The sequence below is a fragment of the Muntiacus reevesi genome, chromosome 3 (genome assembly GCF_963930625.1).
Source record: "Muntiacus reevesi chromosome 3, mMunRee1.1, whole genome shotgun sequence".
NCBI classification, from domain to species: Eukaryota; Metazoa; Chordata; class Mammalia; order Artiodactyla; family Cervidae; genus Muntiacus; species Muntiacus reevesi.
The window spans coordinates 33,229,622-33,253,242 of record NC_089251.1 but is presented as its reverse complement, the minus strand read 5'-3'; the positions used below and the strand labels follow the sequence as shown (position 1 = coordinate 33,253,242).

Below are 23,621 nucleotides of genomic sequence, written 5' to 3'. Positions count from 1 at the left end.
TGGGGTAAAATATCCCTAGGTAATTCTCATATACAACTACAGTGGTGAATCACTGATATGACCCAGTCTCTCACAGATAAGTCAGCCCAGATGTTATGATCTTTTTTGTGGTGATTAACAGCTACTAGTATCTTCAAAACTGTGTAAAGCACATCTGTCTACATGGTCTCATTTGATCCTAGAATAAACTCGAATATCCAAAGAGCTAAAAGCATTACTGTCCCGGCTTCAAACATGACAGAACCGAGGCTCAAGGCATATAAGTCATGTCGCCAAAGTCTCCTATTTGGTAAAAAGAAGCTAAGATCCATGTGCAGGTCTTTTGAACACTGATGTTAACTGTACAAGTTACATGTTTATATTTTATTTTGGCCAGTGGAGTCCTACTTGCTCTCATGCTCTCCAGACACAGGACCGTACCTACCATTCCCAGACATTTAGAAATCTGCCTTCCGAAAGCAGACTGTGCTCTGTGCAGCACCTAGGATTCCTCAAGGTCACTGCGAGAGTAGACTGAGGAGGGGAAGACAGGCATGCAGGTGTATGTATGTGTGTACATCCAATCCTGATGCCTTCAACTCAACCAGAGTTAGGTATATTTTCACCTGTTCAAGTATTAGGATTCCACATGCAATTTTGTTTAAATAAAAGAGTTTTACCTTTGAAGATCAGTGATCCGGATCAGTCCACTGTTTAGATCTACAGTGGCATGGCCACTCTGCACCCAAATTCCAGTCACTCCTTACATCAAGTTCTTATCTGTTCATCTAAATGAAGTCCAAAATAGTAGTTTCTCTTAATGCCAATATTGGTATTGTTTTCTGAGAAGTCAGACTTATTTTTAGCAGGCCAGACATCTGTCAGGGTAACTGAAGTTTCTCATTACCGCTTCCTGCCCACCTCATCATCCCGTAGAATCCACTCCCCCTCGCTGGGCCACAGCCTTTCTCCTGCCTGCTTACTATGTCTGCCTCCAGCCTAATTCACAGGTTTTCCACCTTGCTTCCGCTCTTAGGCTTTCCTTTCCTGTGGAAAAGAGGCACTAATCATGGGAAGTGGGAGTGGAAATAGACATAGTCCTGCATTTCTTCATGTTTCCAGAGAGGAAGGAACTTTGATTCCCCTCATTACAGAGGTGAGAAGCCCCACAGTGGGCAGAAGACATCCAGCTTTTCATTCTGTGACCTTATTTGCACCTTTCCACAGGAGGAGTGACTAACCTAATTGGTCAGAATCCAGGATACTCAAAGGGCTGAGTTTCTATCAGCATTGGTGCCTGAGTGCATGAGGTGTGTTATATGTTCCTGAACTGTGTCCTGGTAGGCCAGGGTTTGTCCTCAAACTTGGCAGGAAGCTTACAGTGGGAGGGAGTAGGAAAACCCCACTGTGTATCTGTTCTTAGTTCCAAGAATGACACAGAACTCAGGGTTATGCCCTGGCATGACCTCCTATTTCGGCACTTACTTGAGGAGGCAATTATCAGTGAATCCTAGAGCCCATCTGACAAAAGTATCCTATTGCTCAGTAAAACTATAGTCCCTAAAGCTTAAGAAAGACATTGTGGCCTTAAATAAACATGAGACATTTTCAGTTTCTTACTTTAATAGACTCATGTCTCTCACTTTACTAATTCTCAAAATATATGGTTCCTTTTTACATACATACACAAACACTTTTAAACATAAATATCAAATTCAAGAGAATCAGATAGGTAGGTAAATTTAGGAAGCTAGGAGTACAGAAGAAAATGCCAGTCACCAGATTTTACAAATGAGCATCTGAATTCCTTCTCCGGACATTCAACTTGATATATTATCCTAAATACTCCATGTCACATGGTCCACAAGGTCTTCCTTTAAGATTCAGAAGCAATCAATACCCATACTTGTCATTAAGATGGGTCCTGCCATCTCCACTTTGGCCTATATCAGCATAAAAAGAAACAAAGAAAAATAGATATTCACATTTCCAAGTCAGGAGGGAAAAGATATCCAGTCATCAGTGGGCCAAAAAGTAAAACAAACATGACTTTTGTATATAATTTCAAACTACAGTCTTTTCACCACTACTCTAACATTTACTAGCAAATAAAAAGCAAGCATTTTAGTACCTACATTTCTATTAATTGCTAACATATTAGAAACCCAATCCACAGAAAAAGCAATTTGTGGTAAGTACATGGAGAAACAAGTATCTCATATATTGCCATAAGTGAAAGTCACTGAGTCATGTCCAACTCTTTAGGACTCCATGGACTATACAGTCCACGGAATTCTCCAGGCCAGAATACTTGAATGGGTAGCCTTTACCCATTACCAAGGGATCTTCCCAACCCAGGGATCGAATCCAGGTCTCCCGCATTGCAGGTGGATTCTTTACCAGCTGAGCCACAAGGGAAGCCCAAGAATACTGGAGTGGGTAGCCTATCCCTTCTCCAGAGGATCTTCCCAACCCAGGAATCGAACCGGGGTCTCCTTTATTGCAGGATTCTTTACCAACTAAGCTATCAGGGAAGCCCTATATTGCCTTAAGGGTGTATGTATGAACATAAACTAGTACAATCCCTACAGAATGCAATTTATACTATCTTAAAAATGTTCATAGCCTCTGCTCCACCATGTTGACTTTTATGAATGTGTTTTCTACAAGTGCACATCTACACTTGCAAAATTATACTTATTAGAAATTACTTATTGTAGACTTGTTTGTAATGGCACAAGACTGGAAACACAGCAAATATACACTGAGAGAACTGGTTAAATACGTAAAGATATATCCATACCATAAAAAAGAACTATGTTACCATAAAAAAAAGAAAAGAAATCTGTAAACAGCTATGGAAGGATTTCCATATACTATTAAGTGCAAAACAGTAAGGTATAGGATATATTTTCATTTACGTAAAAAAAAAAGTAATGAAATTTTATTGCTTTCAAAGGCATTTTATATAATGCATATAAGAAGTGATAAGAAACTGATATTTGGTTGTCTTTAAAGAAAAAAAACTGAGTAGCTTAAGCACAGCTAGAAAACTTTTTTTTTTTGCACCACTTTACAGAAGATTTAAAACATACGTAAAAGTAAAGAGAAAATATAATGAACTTCCATGTACCTAGAACTCAGCTTCAACAATGATCAGTATGTGGCATCCTGCTTTATTGCCCCTCCTCTATCTTTCCTCATCCTCCACCACGGGATTATTTTAAGCAAGTCCCAGCTATCATTTCATCTGCAAACACCTCTATACAATACAATATTCCTGGAAGATAAGGACTTTCTCTAAAAAAAAAACTCAGTATCACTCATACTTTCAAAAAAATTGACAATAATTTCCTAGTATCATCAAATATCTACCTGTTCCTCCAGATGGGAGACTTTTCTACTATATACTCTTGTAAAGTTCTTATACTTCAGTACATATTACGTATTTGAAACCTTAAATAAATAAATCTTAAGAGTAAAAGAAAAGTAAAAACCATCTACCTTCAGGTGGGACCCACACACAATAATCTGGGTCATCTTCTGGATATTTGGAGGAAAGTATCAGTGGAACCTGCAAAGAAAAGATGTTATTTTATTCAAATGAATTTTAACTCTAAGAACCACTGTCCCTATCTTTGTTAGCAAACAAAAATTGAGAGAACAGTTTCCACTAATGATCTTGACATAAGTAACCAAAAATGGGGGATCACTCTCTCTCTGAATCTTGATTTTTTTTTCCCCATAAAGTTTCAACAAGCTTATTTTCAGCCAGTGAGAGTGGCATTTTTTCTAAAAGAGGCAGTCATTGCAGGTGTGAGTTCTAAATGATATAACCGCAGAGAGGAAAATTTGACATCTGCCTTTTGATCCAGGTGCAAAAAAGTTCACAAAGAAACCTAACTGTTACCCTTTGAAGGGCCTGTGTGAAAGACTTGTTGGCTGGCATCTGGGAACTTGGATTTCAGGAGGGTTCCCACTACCCTACCTGACAAGAGTGGCCCACTGAGCCAAAACTAGAAAAACAATGTGGTTTATGCTGAACACCTGCTTTCCTTCTAGGACAATGGAATTTGGGTAGATGCCAGGCAGGATTGCTATGTGATCAGTCCCCAGAACTAATCCCGGGGACTGAGTCTCTAATGAGCCTCTCTGGTTTCACAAGTTGTCACTTGTTGTGAAGGGAAGCAAGCACAGCCTATGTGGCTGCACTGGAAAAGGACCCTGAGAAGTTTGTACCTGGTTCCCAGACTTCACTCCACGTGCCTTTTCTCTTTGCTGGTTGTGCTTAGTATCCATGTGAATGATGTAATACACCACAGTTGTGAGTTCCATTACATGCTGGGTCCTGTGAGGCCTCTTGTGAAATTACCCAGCCTGAGGGTGGACCTCCCGACACAACCTAGCAATTCCACTTCTGGGAACTTACATTATCCTAACACAATTATATATACATTAAGGTTATTCACTATAGCACTGTTATAATAAAAGACTAGAAAGAACCCAAGTGTCCATCAGTAGGGAACTGGTTCAATAGAGTACACCCACACAGTAGGAGGGCTTCCCTGATAGCCCAGTTGGTAAAGAATCCACCCGCAATGCAGGAGACCCTGGTTCAATTCCTGGGTCGGGAAGATCCCCAGAGAAGGGATAGGCTACCCACTCCAGTGTTCTTGGGTTTCCCTTGTGGCTCAGCTGGTAAAGAATCCACCTGCAATGCGGGAGATCTGGGTTCAATCCCTGGGTTGGGAAGATCCCCTGGAGAAGGGAAATGCTTTCCACTCCAGTATTCTGGCCTGGAGAAGTCCATAGACAGTCTATGGGGTCACAAAGAGTCAGACATGACTGAGCAACTTTTATTTCACTTCACTTCACACAGCAGGAAGCTCTCAGTGCACTGAATATGTTAATACAAAGATTTCCACCACAGGTTAAAAAAATAAAAATTCAAAAATAAAAATAAAAGAGCCCAGATTTCTAGAAGAGATAGTAGTAGACATCTGGGAATTCTGCTAAGACAGCCCCTGGATTCACTCTTCTGGATATGGCTCATGACAAAGGTATTCATTTTTACTTTCAGAAGTGAAGATTATGACTAAAATACTTACTTTTCCTGGACCAGGAGCTTTCTTTTTCTTGAATTCACCTCTGCTTTTCTCATTCTCATTCTCTGATGCTAATTTATGAAAAAAAGAAAGAGGCAATGGCTATTTCAGAAAAAGAAAAAAGAAAAATTCCTCCTTAAACAGTATTCTAATTATTGAAGAAAACATCACAATCTAATTCTCAAAATCTCTGACTACTGTAAAGACTACATAGAGAGCTGTCCCTTCATTAATAACCTTAGTTTTCAAATCCTAAGCTTGAATTTAATCACACCTTTTGAAAAGGTAAAGGAAAATGGGGTGACTCTACTATTTTACAATTTAATCATTATAGTTAAAGCAGTAAAAAACCAGGAAAAAAAAAACAGTCCTTTTAATAGGCCAATCTTTCAACCAATTTAATAATGTTGGAATTACCCTCATGATAGGCACATACTCAACTCTGGAAGAGGTAAAACTGTAGAGGGCTCTGCAGAGCCAAAGGAAAACGAAGGTATTAGGGTGCTTTGGAGGTTGGGGAAGAACCTCCTGGGGGACCCGCAGGAGGCAGAGGAGGAAAAGAAGGACAAATGAGATGGCACCAAACAGACACCTCTCATATATTCCAACTCTGTCCCTGGCACTGGCAGCAGCATCGACCCCCGGTCTGCGCCCCGCAGCTCAGCTCCCATCCCCTCTCTGACACCAGTTGGCTGCCTGTGTGAGAAGCAGCAGAGGAGTCACTGTTCTACTTGCCTGAGGGCTCCTGACAAGATGCAGCTGCTTCACTAATCTCTTGGTAATCTTTATTCTGTTCCACTTGGCTGAGTTGAGACATGTTTTCTATAGAATGCAGAACCAAAGCATACTGTATTAACTTAATTTGCGGTGGGGACCCAAGGAAAAAAAAGCAAGAAAAGCTAAGTACATACGTAATCATCCAGTTTTACTATCATTAGCTTCAATAAGCTTAATTAGGTTTTCGATAAACGTGCCTCCAGATGTCTAACAGAGAACCACCAATTTTCTACTTCAAAAACTGGCCATCTCTGAAGTAAAACTTTTTAGCAATACTTACTGAAAGCCTGAAAAAAGGACATATTCCTTAACCAAAAATTCTACTTCAAGGAATATATTCAAAGAAAATAATCAAAGATGAGCACCAAGGTTTATTACATACAAGCATGTTTATAATAGCAAAAATTAATAAAAATATACATGCATAATAAAATAGAGTTGATTAAATGAATTATGGCACATTCATGTGATAGACCACTTTGCTCCTTATTAAAACCACACTTAAAAGAATATTTTTTTAAGGCATAGGAAAAAACAGATTATAAAATAGCATGTACAATATGATCCCAATGTTGTTTTATAAATAAGTAAATTAAAAAATAAATGAATGCCTGGAGCAACCCCTAATCAGTTGCATTTACTAATTAATGTATCTTATAAGCCAAATTTTTTAATTGGCTATTTTTAGAAACACACATTTGCTTTGGGCCCTTAGACAAACAATCAAACAAAAAAACACAATACTTACTGATCCCCTATAATGCTGTTTATGTATCATCCTTATAATGAATGCATCAAAGACTAGATGCTTAAAAAAGTATGTATAACTGCCTTTTCTGAAAAGGCTAAGCATTTTGCCAATAACAATGAAAAATGCAAAAACAAAAGATTTACTTCTCATAGATGAGGAAACAGTAACTTTTCTGTGCCTAAAACAGCTGAAAGTAACTTAAAAATACCAGGCAGGCTCTGTGTTTTCACATGGACATGCCTGGTTTGTTTTGGAAGTCCATATGCACACATTTCCACACATGCTTACTGCCGATGTTGTTTGTTTTTCCTAATGTTCCCTATTTTCTCTACAGTCTTAATCTTGCAAAGCAGTTCAACAAACCAGCAGGAAAATAACCCCTGCAGTTGACAAGGGTTAAGGGGCTACTAAAAAGATAATAATATCTAGGGGTAGCAGATTCCTCTTTTCTTCTTTGGACTTTAATGTATGATCCAAAGTTTCTAAAATGAACATATATTCCTTTTATAAGCAGAAGAAATTATACTTAATATTTAAAAACCAATCAATTTCTTCTTTTACATATTTCATTAGCCCTTTGCTGAGGTAGGTGAAAACTACATGCCAGTTTCTCGGCCAGGTACTGTGGCAAAAAGATGAATGAGGTATGATGCTTCCTAAGAAGTGCAAGCTGCAGATACAATTATGTTTAGCCTCAGTGGGGGAAAAATGACTAAGGGAAGGCTTTCCCTGAGACCACCTCGTCAGGCCCCGTCATCCACCCTGTTCCACCGGCCTCCAGTCATAGAAAAGCAGCAGCTCAGGACTGTTCCACAGCCATTGAGGTTTCAGATTCCACAGCTTTCAACTTTCAGTAATTCTGGAACACACTGGAAATACTTGCCCTTATTTTGCAGTGAGAATAAATAATAACTGGCAATCAAAGAAAGATCAGGAAGGTATGTTTGAGTCAGTTGTATCACATTATCACAAAGTGTCACAAAGTCAAAATGCATAAGCAAGAACTGGCTTTGGTTTTTCAAACCTATACATGATGAATGCAAATGCCCACTGCACAGCATAGGAAGGAGAGAGAAGACATTACCATGGTTTTTTGTTTCTTTAGAACATGTGAAGTCTATGGGAGGACTCGTCTCCTGCGCTGCTTCTTCTGGCTCTGTCTCCTGCTGCAGCCTACTGCTCCCAGCCTCCGTTTTCTTTTCATGCTCCTCCTTTTCTTTCTTCTCTTCCTCTTCCTCCTCCTCTTCCTCCTCCTCTACTTCAGGCTCATCCTTCATTCTCATTAGAGTTGGAGGGAGTTCTGGACGCTTGGGGGGTAACTTCTATGAGGAGAAAAAAAAAATCCATGAACAAGCAGCTTTACAGTATGACCAGAATCTAACTCATGTCTCCTGCATTAGCAGGGGATCTTCTACCATCTGAGCCACCAGGGAAGGTCTCATAAAGTCATGGAAGGATTAAATGAAGGAAGAAAAACCATATAGCAGAACCAAGTGTATAGATTATGTTACTAACAAGTGTTAGCTGAGTCTGAATATTATAACATCTATCCACCAGGAAAAAACAAACAAAAAAAACCCACAGGAGACCCTTTCTTAAATGCAACACTGATCACAAATTAATAAACTGGTATTCTAATTCATCAATTAGCTACATGCAAACTGGTAAGAATCAATTCATCAATTCTTTTTTCTTTTCAGCTGAGCAGCATGTAGGATATTAGATCACAACGAGGGATCGAACCCACACCCCCTGCACTGGAAGCGCAGTCTTAACCACTGAAATAACAGGGAATTCCCGATTCATCAATTCTTGATAACCCTAGGCTGAAGAGAAAAATCCAAGAACCACATCCTGGAAAAGATGTGATTATACCAAGTCCACAGCCTCTTTTCACATTACTATGCAATGAGTCACTGAGTTTTGAAAAGAAAAGAGAAAAATTCGCTCAGGATAACTCAAGAGCTAAAAGTTTAAGACCTTGACCTACAACTTACCCCTACTGTTCCTGTTTTTAATTTGAATTTGCTTCCTCCTTTCATGGCACCAAAGAGAGGCAATGTGAGCTTTTTAGCTTTGTTTTCTCCATCTGTAGCCTGACTTTCAGTTCTAGGAAGAAAGAATAATTATATATATATATCCCAGTGAGGCCAAGGTTTTATCTAAAAATACCATGAGAAAGAAACTTTAGGCGAAACAAAACTTTCCATAAAGTAAACAGTTACGCATACACCAATGAAGAGGGATTCAGGCCAGCAGAATTTGAATGGACAACACAGACACAGAGCTATTAAGGGTCAGATGAGGCTGCTACTGCAGTCCAGTCATTTACAAGGTGCTTAAATTACAACATGCCATCTGACTTCACATTCATAAAACGATACATACAGTACACAGGTACTGACAAAGGACACTGACCTGGGTACTGCCTGTATGTTACTTATTCGTAACATGACAGGACACATAGACATGACCCATTCCCACTAAGTGGCAGGAGATGGATCCATGGTGTAAAGCGCCCTACTTTCCACCAACCTCTGAAAAGTATTCAATACCTTACTTACCTGGAGGCCACACTTATCATAACCACACACAACAGCTCTAAGCACAGAAGTTTAAAAAAAAAAAGTACGTGTGTAGGGGGTGGGAGGCAGGATATCCTGACAAAGACTTAATGAGAGACCCCACAGTTGGTGAGCTGTCAGTGTTATCACCGGCTGATTATAGTTTTTTTTTTTTTTTTTTGATTATAGTTTTAAAAGCTAAGCACCTGAGGGTAAAGCTAAGGAAGAGCAAAAAGAAGAGACTGTAAAAATTAGAAAAGATGCAAGGAAAAAAGAACAAAGCAGAACAAAAAGGATAGCAGTTGAGTTGACAAGACACTCAGAGAGTAGGCAGAAATGACAAGATAGCATGAGGAGACAGAGGGAAGAAAGCCCTATGTTTTCTCTGCATGACGAGAGGACAACCCTGCATTCTGGAACATAAGGACAGCACTGGCACCCTTGGTTCACAGGGACTCATACAAGAAACTGATTACTCTGCTCGACTGAAGCCCCAGTTCCAATCCTGCCTTCTTTTACCTAGTCTTCCCTGCTCAGAGGTACTCTCCCCCTTTCTCTACTGAGACAGACCCACTGCCTTGAGAAGGCCACCGGAGGAAATCCTGCCTGCCTGCCCTTAAAGTTGCTTTGCCAAACATCCCTCACATCCCTTCCCCACAAGCGTCAGGAAGCACAGAAAAGCGAAGGCAAGAGCAACACAGGTATTTCTCAGCGCCATTAAATAGCTTGGCTGGCCTGGAGGACACGCAAAGACTCCCAAAGGAGATGAAAAAGTAGAAGATGGGACCAGAATCAAGAGTTGCTTGTGGGTGGAGGAGGAATGGAATTAGGTAGGAAGTTTATTTTTTAAAGCAGTTTTTTCTTACTTTACTTTCTAAAGTAAGAAAGGGAGGAGAAACTCTGAAGACACATAGACAGCAGGAGGGGAGGTTCCGGAGGAAGCTGATGTGTGTCTTCTAGTTTCGACTACTTCGCAGAGCTGACTTAGCAATTAAAGGATTACAGAATTAGAATTGAAACTCACTGTTAATTTGTTTGCTCTGGACTATGGTTCCTGAGTTTTTACCTTTGTTCCACAAAAATAATTCCACAAATAGTTGCTAAGTATATCAGCGACAGTAAAAATTATGACAAGATGACAATATATATATGCCAGCACATTGTTAAGTGCTTTTCAGTTAATCTTTGCAACATCATTTCTTCTAATTTACAGAAGAGGAAAGTAAGGATCAAAGAAGTTATATAACTTGCCTTAAAATTCCCAAAAAGTATACTCTAAAGCAATTATCCTCCAAATAAAAAAGAGTTTTAAAAAAAGAACATTTATGTACAATTTATGACCAACTGTCAAGCTAAACTACTGATAGACTCCAAATCTACTTTATAAGCAAAATGATGCTTTGTATATAAAAAAAAAATTCCCAAAAAGTAATTGACAGAGTTGAGAATGAAACCTAGAAAGTCTAACTCTAGTGCTAATCTACCACCTATCAATAATGTAATTCAAATATCACTTGTATCCAATAATTGCCCTGAAACCAAAGTTGATAAAATCAACTTCAGGGGATTGTGCTGTTTCCCCCCTTAAAGGAACAGATTCCATTTTAAAAAAGTATTTAAATATAGTAAAGGGTTATCAATTTGTTCTTGAGAATGACAGATATGGGCATTAAAATGACAATCTACTCATATCTTTTCATCTCTGGTTTTAAAATCATAGATAAAAATGGTAATACATTGTAGTGTTTGTATTTTTCTTATTATAAGTATAGTAATTGTATTTCTCTTTTTATATAGTTGAGAGTTATCTGTATTTCTTTTTCAGTAGACTTTCAGTTGATACCCTTTGCCCATTTGTCTCTTTGGTGGATAGGTCCTTATATATTAGGGAAATAAGCCTTTTGTGCATGTTGTTTTTTAAAGAAGTTTCAGTTCAGTTCAGTTCAGTCGCTCAGTCGTGTCCGACTCTGCGACCCCATACACTGCAGCACGCCAGGCCTCCCTATCCATCACCAACTGCTGGAGTTTACCCAAACCCATGTCCATTGAGTCGGTGATGCCATCCAACCATCTCATCCTCTGTCGTCCTCTTCTCCTCCTGCCCTCAATCTTTCCCAGCATCAGGGTCTTTTCCAATGAGTCAGCTCTTCACATCAGGTGGCCAAAGTATTGGACTTTCAGATTCAGCATCAGTCCTTCCAATGAACACCCAAGACTGATCTCCTTTAGGATGGACTGGTTGGATCTCCTTGCAGTCCAAGGGACTCTCAAGAGTCTCCTCCAACACCACAGTTCAAAGGCATCAATTCTTCGGTGCTCAGCTTTCTTTATAGTCCAACTCTTACATCCATACATGACTACTGGAAAAACCATAGCCTTGACTAGATGGACCTTTGTTGGCAAAGTAATGTCTCTGCATTTTTTTTTTTTTTTTTAATATGGAACGCTTCACGAATTTGCGTGTCATCCTTGCGCAGGGGCCATGCTAATCTTCTCTGTATTGTTCCAATTTTAGTATATGTGCTGCCGAAGCGAGCCCATGTCTCTGCTTTTTAAAGAAGTTTACTCTGCACTAAAAGATTAAGTAAAAATTTAGAGCCCTCCGATGAAACAGGAATCAGTATGTTTTCTTTAAAAATCTTGTAGCAGTTTATATTTCACAAATGAAATGTTTTTTTACTCATTTCAAAACCACTGCCTTTTGTGCTTTAAAGAGTTTCTTATATTCTATTTCTAGTCCAAAGTGATTAGCTAAGAAACAAAGATATAATTCAGAATGATATCTATGTAAATATGCTTATTTAAACTCACAAGTATAATTAAGACGTACTTACTTTTTTAGTTCTGGAATCTCTGCTGGCTTTACAATCTTTATCAATCCTTTAAGTCTCTGCTGTTCTTTTCTCAGTTCAAAAGTTCTCAGGTGAAGTTTCTTCCGGGACACACCATCTAATGCACTCCCTGACTTCATTTCTGACATGAATGCATCTAAAGAGTCCTGAGACGGTGACTCTGACAGAGCTGTCCAAGAAAGGGATAATACGTATTCAGAAAGATGGCTGAAAATATTTTAAAATTCGGCCCAAGTTTCCATAGAAAAGTCACTAACTTGAAGCTGGACAGAGGACGATACTGATATTAGGAATAAGGAAACTGGTTGTACCAGATCTTAGAATGTCACTGTGCCTCAACGGGCTTCATTCTCCTCATCTATTAAATAAAAAGGTTGAAACAAATAATTTATAATATTCTTTGTAGTTCTCAAATTATATGTTGCTCCTTAGAAAGGCTCCATATCTGTTATATCTTACTAACCAATACAGCCTTAGTACCTAGCAAAATGCACTACACACAGTAGACACTCAATAAATATTTGTTTAATGAGTCACTCCCTTACCTTTGCTGGAGGCTTTCAGTCTCTCAGAAATTTCAGAGAGTTCCTTTTCGGCATCATTTAACTTCGCAACCTACAACACCAAATTACCAGGGTTAGCATATGTTTTATATCTTTCAAAATATGGTAGCTTTCCTTTTCTTCTTCCTCTTATTTTCATTATTGTGACAAGTTTTAAGAGGATTAATTCAGAAGAGCATTTAAATCTGCTCCTCATGGAGTTAACATTTTTCATTTATCTAATTCTAATTGAATTTATTTCTGAATTAAAGAACCAAGAATTAAATAGAAAGAATGTACAAAACACAGACTTTATTTTACTCAAAAGAACCCAAGGCATTTGTTTTCATTGATGAATCAAAAAGCTAGACACTAAGTAATGTTTTAAACTCTGACTACTAATTAATATAGTGAAAATGCAGGCCATCTTATGATAATTTCATGAAGGACACACTGTTTAAGACTATAGGCATAGCTCATTTTATGGAGCTTCACTTTACTTGCAACTTGCAGATATTGTAAATTAGAGATTTGTCACAACTCTGCATTGATAGAATGATGGTTAGCATTTTTTAGCAATAAAGTATTTTTAAAATATATATATATTTTTAGAAATAGTACTACTGCACACTTAAGAGACTACAGTATAGTGTGAATATACCTTTTATATGCACCAGGAAACCAAAAAATTCATGTGACTCACTTTATTACAATATTCACTTTATTGCAGTGGTCTGGAATTGAATCCACAATGTCTTTGAGGTGTGCCTATATTACCGGAACTATTACTCCTCAAAAATTCCTTTCACAATTCTTGACTACCAAAAGCCAAGGTCAATTGCACCTCAGAACGTCACTATTTGGAACTTTTTCCTTTTCTTTTTCAAAAGATCATATCCAAAGATATGGTAAGATCATATCCAAAGAATGCTCATTAATGGATCACTACCCACCTAGAGGTAGATGCAGCTTCTAGCAACAAGCCAAACTTTTTTCCAACTTGGATAAGACTAGATGGTTGTTTATTACCATCAAACTTACAGATCACAAAAATTACACTTCACTACCAGATTTCAATGCTACTGCTTTAAAAATTAAAAAACAAACATAAGTAATACATTATTTATAATACTACCACAGCTACTTCTATAACTAAAACTTGCCAGTGATTCAAAGGTCTCTGGCTTCTCATCAATCTTCCCAGCCTTCTTCATTCGATTCAGACGCTTCTTTTCAACCAGACCAGTCCGATCAAGAAATGTGTCATCATCACTGTCATAAAAGTCTTCATCTTCCCAGTTCTTGGCTTTCCTTTTCCGAGATACTAGAGGTAGATAAAATAAACAATAAAATTAGAAAAATAAAATAAAAAGAAAGAAGGCAAGTAGGCAAGCAGCTTAAAATACCACCACCAATTATTAAAAGAGAGGACTCAACAACCTGCCAAAATACATATAAAAACAAAGGGCAGTATTCATGCTCAGAAAATCCCATGGACAGAGAAGCCTAGAGGGCTACAGTCCATGGGGGTCTCAAAAGATCCAACATGACATAGCGACATTTAAATGAGAAAACCTTGGAGACATTATTAAAAACAAGATGAACCAGACACAAAAGGACACATATTGCATGATTCCACTTACACGAGATACATAAACTAGTCAAATTCATAAAGACAAAGTGGAACACTGGTTACCAGGTGCTGGAGGGAGGAAGAATAGGAAGTTACTATTTAATGGGCACAAGGTTTCAGTATGAGATGAAGAAAAAGTTCTGCGATGGATAGTAGTGATGGTTACACAACATGAATGCATTTAATGCCACCGAACTGTATACATAAAAATGCCTACAAAGGTAAATTAGGATATGTATGTTTTACCACAATAAAAAAGTTAAAACAAAGGAAGAGCTAATTTATTTAATGAGCAAAAGCTCTCAAAAATCAACTAGTGAAAAAGGAAAAAAATCAATGAGGAAAGGGCCAATAATCCAAAAGAAAAACTTAAAAATAGACAAAGCAGTTCACAGAAAAGAAATACAAATGGTCAACAAACATTTACAAAGATGTCAAACATTTTTTAATAATTAAAAAACACCAACTAAAATAATGAGATACCACTTCATATATATTAGACTGAAAGTGAAAGTCACTCAGTTGTGTCCAACTCTTCACAAGCCCATGGACTATACAGCCCATGGAATTCTCCAGGCCACAACACTGGAGTCGGTAGCCTTTCCCTTCTCCAGGGGATCTTCCCAACCCAGGGATTGAACCCAGATCTCCCACATTGCAGGCAGACTCTTTACCAGCTGAGTCACAAGGGAAGCATATATTAGACTAGAAAGAACATACAAAGATTAATAATATCTAAGGAAATGGCAACCTGCTCCAGTATTCCTGCGTGGAGAATCCCATGGACAGAGGAACCTGGTGGGCTACAGTCCACCAGGTCACAAACAGTCAAACACCACTGAGCGACTGACACTTTCACTTGGTAAGGATATGGGGAAATGACTCTCCAACAGTTGGTGGGAATGCACACTGACACAATGTTTTTGATGGTCACTCTTACAACATCCATCAACATTAAAGATGCAATTAATCCAGCAATTCTATTTATAAGGAATTTATACCATATTTATCAATGCAACATTGTAACAATGAAAATCTAGAAAGTCCATCAGCAGGGAACTATGGTAGCCATTACGTTTCTATCTATCCTATGTCGTCTTACTCCCCTGGGTGTGGTAAAAGTGCCCTCTTTTCTCTAGAAAATTCTTCTCCCATTCCATCTAGATTAGGTATAGTCATGTGACCACACCAGATTCACGAGAATCTTTCCCCCAGAGTTATATTTAGATATAGGAGAAAAAGAGGCTCTCTTTCCAATGAGGTTATTACAGACAGGCTGTAAGCATCCAGCTTTTCCTTATGGGGTTAGAATCTCTGCAAAATAAAACCATGCACTCATGAGACAGAAATATAGATACACATATACAGGTTGCATGTGTCCTCAGAATACCGAGTCCTGGTTTCACAGCACTAAGTTTTGCTTCCAGAACTTGTAGTCCTGGTTCATGCAGTTCTTTCTTCAATCCTGTGAGCTACTCTTTCCAGCTTCTGCAGCCAATAACCTTTTCCCCATGTGAGTTTTCATTAGGTTTCTATTATTTGCAAACAAAACAGTCCTTATTAATAATAAGCCTGGTAATTTCCAAGTTGAGATGGTATACTGAACACACATATCTAACTTCATTCTCTCCCCACACCCCACTAAGACTGCACCAAAGAGATCTTTTTTTAAAAAACACTAATCTACAAAGACAGGACGAATAGGAATGGGGACAGCAACAACACCAAAATTTTGGAAATTAGAAAGCAGACAGATGAGTGGAAACTAACTTAGCAAAACTAAAAAAAAAAAAAAAAAGGATCCTAACCCAACAGGGGGGAAAGACAGAACTGATCTGATTATACTACAGAATCCATAAAAGGATCTAGAACTGGGGCTGGAGAGCAGTGACAAAATAGAGAGGCCTAAGTAAAAGCTGACGGAGAAACAGATCATCCACCCCACCTACTCACCTCCTTCCCATCCCCAGGAAAAACCCAGAGTTTAAGATAGGAAGTCTTTGAACTATGGACTGACTAGTATAGTTGAGGGCATAGGTACTGTGTTCAAAAACTAGCACTGTCCTGAAAATGGCTAAATGTTAAGAACATTCTTAGCTATCTCTACCACATAGGTCCAGGAATGCTGGCAGCCAGTCCTCTCCCTTCATGCAGGAGACTGAGGAGTACTCTTTGGGGAATCTTGCCAGCAGAAAAAGGAAAATCTAAAGATACTTACATGAGGAGCTCCCCTGCAAAATGCCCACCCACATCCTTCTATAGTGTTCCTCAAACTTAAATAGCCCCATCTATATATTCCAAGCTGCTCATCACCTTTTTTGTCCCTAAGTAGTTTTTACAACTAAGAACTACATGACACCTGAGAAAGACCTCTACCATGCAGGATAGACATCAAATAAACAGAAAAAACAACCTGGAGAAAAGAGATTAGCAGAGAGGTGATATGTTAATAATCCATGAACAACAATGGCATATTACGTTTTAAAAATGAATATCCAAAGAACAAAATGAGCTATGGAAATTGAAATCTTGATAGCAAAATACAAAAAGAAAGTTACAGAAATATCCCAGAAAGAAATATCCCAAATATAGAAATATCCCAAAAAGAGACACAGAAACAGGATAGAGAAGGGAATAAAGAAACATAGACAACCAGCCCAAGAGGTTCACTATCTAACAAGCAAAATTTCGGAGAACAGAAAAAACAGAAAGATAAAATGAGGGAATGGCACAATTCCTAAAATGTTCCTGAACTGTCCAGATTTCCAGGTCAAACAGATCCAACAAGTACCCAGGGAAATGGATAAAAATAAACCCACAGAAAGGTACATCATAGTTAAGTTTCAGAACTTTAAGAACAAAGAGAAACTCCTACAAACTTCTAGTGAGAGGAGGGGAAAAAAGATAACATATGATAGATCAGTAACCTGAATAGTTTAGGACTTCAATAGCAGTACTGGATGTCATATAAGAGCAATGCCCTTCAAGTTGTGAAGGAAAATTACTTCCAATTTAGAGTTCTATTCCTAGCCAAACTATTAACCAAAAGTAAAGTCAGAATAATTTTATGTTGAGAGTGGAGAGTTTAATAAAGTGGACTTGCTATCTGTCCTTTCTTAGGAATCTACTAGAGGATGTCCATCAAAACAATAGAGCAAGAAAAATGAAACATGTGAACTCCACTGAAGATTATTACCATCCATGCCGTTATTGTTGGTACCAGCTTCCTAACCTGCCAAAACTACAGAAAGATGTGTTTCACTAAAACAAATGAATAAACCAAGAAATATGAGAATCATGAAACAGAAAATCCAACCCTAGAGAAAATGAAAGCAAATCTCAAAGAAGATAGCAAATGAAGCCCTAGATTACTGTTCTGCAGCAGGCATCCTTAAAAGAAGAGTGCTCTTCAGGAGAAATGTCTCCCCAAAAATCAGGACTGATAAATTACTTAATGTAATTGACCATATGGAAAAACACACTAGAAGGTTATTGAAATGTGTGGGAAGAATGAGAAAGAGGTACCAAAAAAATCAAACACATGACACACAAACACAATTATTAACTCCAGGAAAAACAACAAAATAAAACTGCTCAATTGTGATTAATATTTGCATAAACATAACTTTATAAACATTAAATACTTGTTATAGTCAATATTTACATGACTAAAAATATAATAGCATGCTCATGTTTTTTAGAAATATGAAATCTTTTAAACTTTTTAAAATTGAAGTATAGCTGATTTATAATACTGCATTAGTTTTAGGTATACAGCATAGTAATTCATTTTTGTTTTGCAGGTTATATTCCCTTACAGGTTATTATAAGATATTGGATTAGACATATGGATATATTTAAATGCTAGAAGAAATAATTGAAAGAGTTAAAGACCTTATAGAGTCGAAGACTGGAGACGGGCAGGACAAGAACAGGTATATTCTGTTATAAGACTTTGGTAGTTTTAAAGTATATGTAATTACTTTGCAATAATAAAAAGTAACTTCAGAATAAAAAAAAATTACCCAGTTTTTTAAAAAATAAGGTAAATTTAATGCAATGATAAATTACCAAAATAAGGTAAATTTAACACAATGATATAAAAATTATCCATGATACATTCTTATGTTAAAAAGTCACAAAAGGGGCTTCCCTGGGGGTCCAGTGGTTAAGAATCTGCCTTGCAATGCAGGGGACACCGGTTTGATCCCTGGTCCTGAAAGATCCCACATGCCATGGAGCAACTAAGCCCATGTGCCATAACTACTGAGCCAGCAGTGTATAGCCGGTGCTCTGCAAAAAAGAGAAGCCACCGCAATGAGACGCCCGCACACTGTAACCAGAGAGTAGCCCCTACTGTCTGCAACTAGAGAAAGCCCACACATAGCAACAAAGGCCCAGTGCAGCCAAAAATAAATAAAATTTTTTTAAAGTCACAAGAGTATAAACATAAATGCATTTGCTATGAGTGTTTGTATTTTGTTAAAGGTTTTAGTTCTGAACACGTCTAAAGGTAATGTCTGGGAGAATATAAATAAAAAAAGATTGCTATTGCTGCTGCCGCCAAGTCGCTTCAGTCATGTCCGACTCTGTGCAACCCCATAGACAGCAGCCCACCAGGCTCCTCTGTCCACAGAATTCTCCAGGCAAGAGTACTGGAGTGGGTTGCCACTTCCTTCTCCAAAACAAAGGTTAGTTTTGGTTAAAGACATAGAGAATATTTTTCTTCTCATTTCATAGAATTCTGTACAATTTACATTTTTCCCCTAAAAAGAGGTTTTATTACTTTATGTGTTAAATTTTCCTTCCTTCTATCCATCTTTTTTTAAAAATGGAAAAAGAGTCCCCGCATACTCACCCGCCTCCTGCCGCAGCAATCCCAAAGTATCGAGGATTCGACAAGCTTCCAGTGAACACTGAATCATTGCTTCTTTTTTCTTTCCTGAGTGAATGGCCTCTGCCACTAGCTGTTTTCCAGTTGAATCATCCACAGGTAATCTGCATTGGTATGGGAGGGATTTAAGCACAGAACTAAGCTCCAAGTCTCATGAAAAACATTAATATTTTATGATAACAGTCATATTTTTGAGATAGCTTTTTAATCTCAGTTCATTTTGTTCTATCTTGCCAACGGTGAATTTCAATTCTTTTCCTTACACCTTTTACCCATCCCTCTATAACCCCAATGTGTTACTATCAATCCCCAAATTCACGCATAGTCTCAAAAAAGACTAAAACTGCCCTTTGGGTTGTTGTAACCATAAATTAAACTTGAAATTAGCCACTTTCCAGAAATGGATGTTACTGAGAAAAGAACATACCTCACCCTGCAGAGCCAAGTGCTATGACCCTGTTCATCAAATTCATATTCTAATTCTTCGCCTGTGGAAGGAAGAAAGGCAAAACAATTTTAATAGCATCTGAAAATTGCCAGTTGATACAAAGGGAAAAGAGAGCAGAGGCTGAATAAGAATACAAAGTCTCAAACCACATTGAACACTAAATTTCAAAGCATTTCACTTCCTATTCCTAGGAATTATTATCTGATAATAAAATTAAGACGAGCTTGAGACAGAGAACTACAAACTCAAAACAATCGAGTCTCCACACACAGGTTTGTCCACTAAATTGAAGCTCTCACACTTGTAAGTTGCAGACTTGATGTTAATTTGTCACAGTTGCTTAGTTTTTAGAAGTGTAACTATTAAGAATGCGAACAGTTATATGTATATATTTATATTCATACACACACATACATATAAATGTTCTCTAAAAGCATATCCACTGAAACAATTCTCTGCAGAAACATTCTTTTTGTAATTATTATCTCAAAGGCTTTATTCCAGCTTTAATTATTTTTTTAATGGAAACATTCTTTAAATCACATAAAGTGTAAATCCATGTTAAGAATGACAAAAGATCAGGGGAATTAGAAACAATGAAATTGTAATAAATTGGGTCAGTCTCCCAACCACCCCTATTCTGTATCTTCTGAGAAGGACGAGATGAGTTGGAAAAAAGTACTTCCTTTTTCCAAGATGTGAAAAAAGACTAACAGAATTTTTACAATTTCCAAAACAAATCTGAAGCAACTGACCACACAGGCAAGAACTGAACAAGGAGGACATTAGATAAAATACAGCATTTCTAAGTACTTGAAGATCTAGAAAAGCACCCTCTTGTGGATACATTTTTACCAGCAGGGTCAGAATCTGTATACATACCTTCTCGGTCAAAAAAGCCTTGGAGAGCCTTTTTTGGATCCTTTATATAAAAAGCCTCTCTTTCCTGTTGAAACTCTAAGACAATGGGGTTCTCTTCAGCCTCATCCTCTACAGCGTCTTCTCCTACAGGATACAAGAAAGAAAGCAATGCCAATCAGACATAAGAGACTATCTGAATGGCACTCACTATCCTTTTAGGCTGCACAAAGATACAGTTACCAGCGATGAAAAGAAAGGTGGGGGTGGGGAAGAACAAGCACAAAACCATCAGCCTGAACATCTTCGGGTTTCTACATTGGGTGACAAGTTAAAACTTGTTTTCATGGCACCTTATTTTTTTCTCCATCACTATATGTATTTTAAAAGCAAGACTGCCTACCACATTCTCTATGTAAAAAAAAGAAAAATCTAAACTCCTCAGTCCCACATTTTCATTCTCTCACAGCCAGGTCTTATACTTTGTCTTCAATATAATTTCCAAATACTTATCATGTCCACCAACAGACTGATCTACTCAGTACTTCCTTAAAAATCATCAATCCCTCCCCTGGACACCGTCCCAAAGCTCAGTTTCCTAAGGGCTTCTTTTCCTTTCCTTCAAGTTCCAGCTTAAAACCCTTCTGTTTATAAACTAATACACTGTCCCAAAGTTCTGTCAGTGCTACCCAACAGGCATTATAATGAAATCCTTATATGCAATCTTACATTTTCTAGTAGCTGCATTAAAAACGTAAGAGAAACAGGTGAAATTACCATGTAATCAAAATAAAAGCATTATAAATATTTTACATTCTTTTTTCACACTAAGTCTTTGAAACCCAGTGTGTATCTTACCTTTACGGCACTTGTGAGTTTGGACTAGCCACCCCGTAAGTGCCCAGTGTGGCTGATGATGACCATACTGGATAGTGCAGGCCTAGGTGTCAGGGGCTGCTCCCTTCTCTGAACCCTCACTCCAGCATACTAGTGGTTTCCAGCTTTTGTTTGGCACTTACCACAAGTAATTTCATAAGATTTATCTGTCTTCCCCACAACACAGTTAAGGTCATCCAGCTTTTCAGACTCCACCCCTGAATACCTATCCGCCAAAATGTCTGGTGTTACAGAAAATTCAATTTATCCCTCCGATTAGCTGTTTCACACTTCAGGGTGTTTACACAAAGGACAAAAAATTTGACAGAACTCCTATATTAGATAACATTCCATTTTATTTGATTGTAGTTTCACTCCCTCTAGCGATAGTCAGTACTTAATTAATGAAATAAATTTTAATTGTTAAACTATATGCTAAGACTTTTTTTAAGTATAAAATAATTTATTACAGCATTATATAGGTTGGCATTATTTTACAATGAATTCTTTTCTCTCAACAATTATGAATCTAAATATTAACTTAGCGTGAAGGAAAACAATTTTAGTTAGAACAGTTTCTCTAAATAAAATCTTTTGAATTTATATTTGTCTTAAAAGGAAGTATTAATGTTACAGACATATGGTTCTGAAAAAAATATTCAATGATGCCATTACTGTTTTCTGTACACGATAGAACAAAAGCTGCTGCTGCTGCTAAGTTACTTCAGTTGTGTCCAACTCTGTGCGACCCCAGGGACGGCAGTCCACCAGGCTCCCCTGGCCCTGGGATTCTCCAGGCAAGAACACTGGAGTGGGTTGCCATTTCCTTCTCCATATGCTAAGACTTTTGAACAAGGGAGTGCAATGTAAAACACAAGAAGATAAATCAATTGGGCCCATAATTCAGTTTTTTGGCATCAGAAAAGTTAATAAATCTAAGTTTTGGTTATCTATGTGCAAACTGTATTTGCCCCATCTTTCTCAAAGAGTCACGAAAGCTGTATGATTTTTAAAAATTAACTGTACCAATAGAAACGAATTTATTAACCTCTGGCAGCAGTTTTAATGCCTTACCCATTCCCCAGGTGCAGCCCATTTCATCGTCCTGACTACTAGTATTTCTCTTTCTTTCAGCAGTATCCATTTCCAATTCTTCATCTGAGTCTTCTCCCAGCATCTTCTTTTCCAACATCATTTGTTGCTGCTTGCGCAATTCCTTCAGTTGCGTTACTGTCAACTCGGATTCTGCCTCTCGATCTTCCTCTGGTCCCTGAAGAATCAAGCGAAAGAATTCTTTTAGAGTTTAGGATGGCTAAAGTCACTTTCAGAAACAAAGCAATGCGTACAGACGTCTGGAGATGAGGAGCCATATTCCCGCACTTTCATAAAGGACAATCTCCTTTCTCAGGGAAAACAAGGAGCTCAGGAACGCAGCCGGGTGATTTCAATTGTAGGGTTTTTTTCAATTCTAGAGATTTCAATTCTAGGGTTTTCTACTTACCTGAAGAAGAAAGAGCCGGGTGCTGCCTCCAAACCGAAGAACATGTCCGACGTGGACCCGACAATAGGTGCGGGGTGGGATGCGGGTTTTGTTAAGGAAAGTGCCGTGGGTGCTTCCCAAATCGTAGAGATAGAAGCCAGGCCCGTGGCCGTCGCCTTCTGCATCGAAGCCGGACACCCTGTGCTGCAGCACGGCGTGGTAGCGAGACACCGAAGGATGCTCCAGGCACACGTCACAGCTAGGCAGCCTCCCGAAAAGGCAGCAACTCAGTCCTTTCAAGTTCCGGGTGCCCAGGATGGTGCCTCCTTTTAGTGTCTCGAGGCTGTAGGGGGCCGTGGTGGGACCGCCCCACGGCGGCTCTCGGTAAGGGGGCGTCCGGGCCGGGCCGCCAGGGGAAGGAGCCGCCGTGTGGGGCCGCGGCTGCTCCTCCGCTGGACCCCTAGTCTCCCCGCTGTCCGGCAGGGCCGGCGGGACATCAGGATCCCCGGAATCAGAGTCCGGCAGCGCCGTGGGCCTTTCCTTCACCTCCTCCGGGTTTGGAGGATTGTTGGCCTGGGCCTTACTCTGCGCCGCCGGGGGCACCGGCAGGGCTGGCTTCTTGAAGTCGTCATTGAGTTCAGGCGAAGGCAGCGGCTGGGACTGAGAGGGACTATCAGCCATCCTCAATCGGGAGCAGCCTCAAAATCTGTCCCTGGGAAACCTCACCCTCCTCGGGTCTCTACATTCCTCTCCACGTCTCCCTCTCTCCAGCCCCCCAGCGCTTCTCTAGCAGCGATAGTGGAGTTGATTCTTTACGACCCAGAGCTTTATGAAGAATCGAGTTATCCCTGGAAGTTGTAGT

General features: G+C 38.7%; 1 protein-coding gene and 1 non-coding gene across 7 annotated transcripts; both read right to left on the bottom strand.

Annotated features, from left to right (window-relative positions):
* Positions 1 to 1,584: 1,584 nt before the first annotated feature.
* Positions 1,585 to 23,595, bottom strand: SLC4A1AP (solute carrier family 4 member 1 adaptor protein). Of its 6 annotated transcripts, none has more exons than XM_065928850.1 (15): positions 22,781 to 23,595; positions 22,354 to 22,549; positions 20,428 to 20,550; positions 19,525 to 19,585; positions 19,062 to 19,201; positions 13,734 to 13,894; positions 12,574 to 12,643; positions 12,011 to 12,197; positions 8,610 to 8,721; positions 7,697 to 7,934; positions 5,820 to 5,906; positions 5,088 to 5,155; positions 4,219 to 4,338; positions 3,484 to 3,553; positions 1,585 to 1,922 (listed from the first exon to the last, which is right to left on the bottom strand). In XM_065928850.1, the coding sequence occupies exons 1-15, from the start codon at positions 23,438 to 23,440 to the stop codon at positions 1,873 to 1,875; spliced, it is 2,343 nt and encodes a 780-aa protein (XP_065784922.1). In that variant the 5' UTR covers positions 23,441 to 23,595; the 3' UTR covers positions 1,585 to 1,872. The 6 variants fall into 6 exon arrangements, with proteins under 6 accessions (XP_065784922.1, XP_065784923.1, XP_065784924.1 ...); XM_065928851.1 differs by having other exon boundaries at positions 4,219 to 4,266; XM_065928852.1 differs by lacking the exon at positions 4,219 to 4,338.
* Positions 11,609 to 11,715, bottom strand: LOC136165654 (U6 spliceosomal RNA). The gene has a single exon (XR_010662658.1). It is a non-coding gene; the product is annotated as a U6 spliceosomal RNA (small nuclear RNA).
* Positions 23,596 to 23,621: the final 26 nt, after the last annotated feature.

Coding starts and splice junctions, on each gene's coding strand:
- SLC4A1AP (XM_065928850.1), bottom strand. CDS start 23,440: ATGGCTGATAGTCCCTCTCAGTCCCAGCCGCTGCCTTCGCCTGAACTC. Junction 19,586..20,427: donor AGGCTTTTTTGACCGAGAAG/GTATGTATACAG, acceptor TTCCTTCCACAG/GCGAAGAATTAGAATATGAA. Junction 12,644..13,733: donor CAGAGACCTTTGAATCACTG/GCAAGTTTTAGT, acceptor TTGGTGTTGTAG/GTTGCGAAGTTAAATGATGC.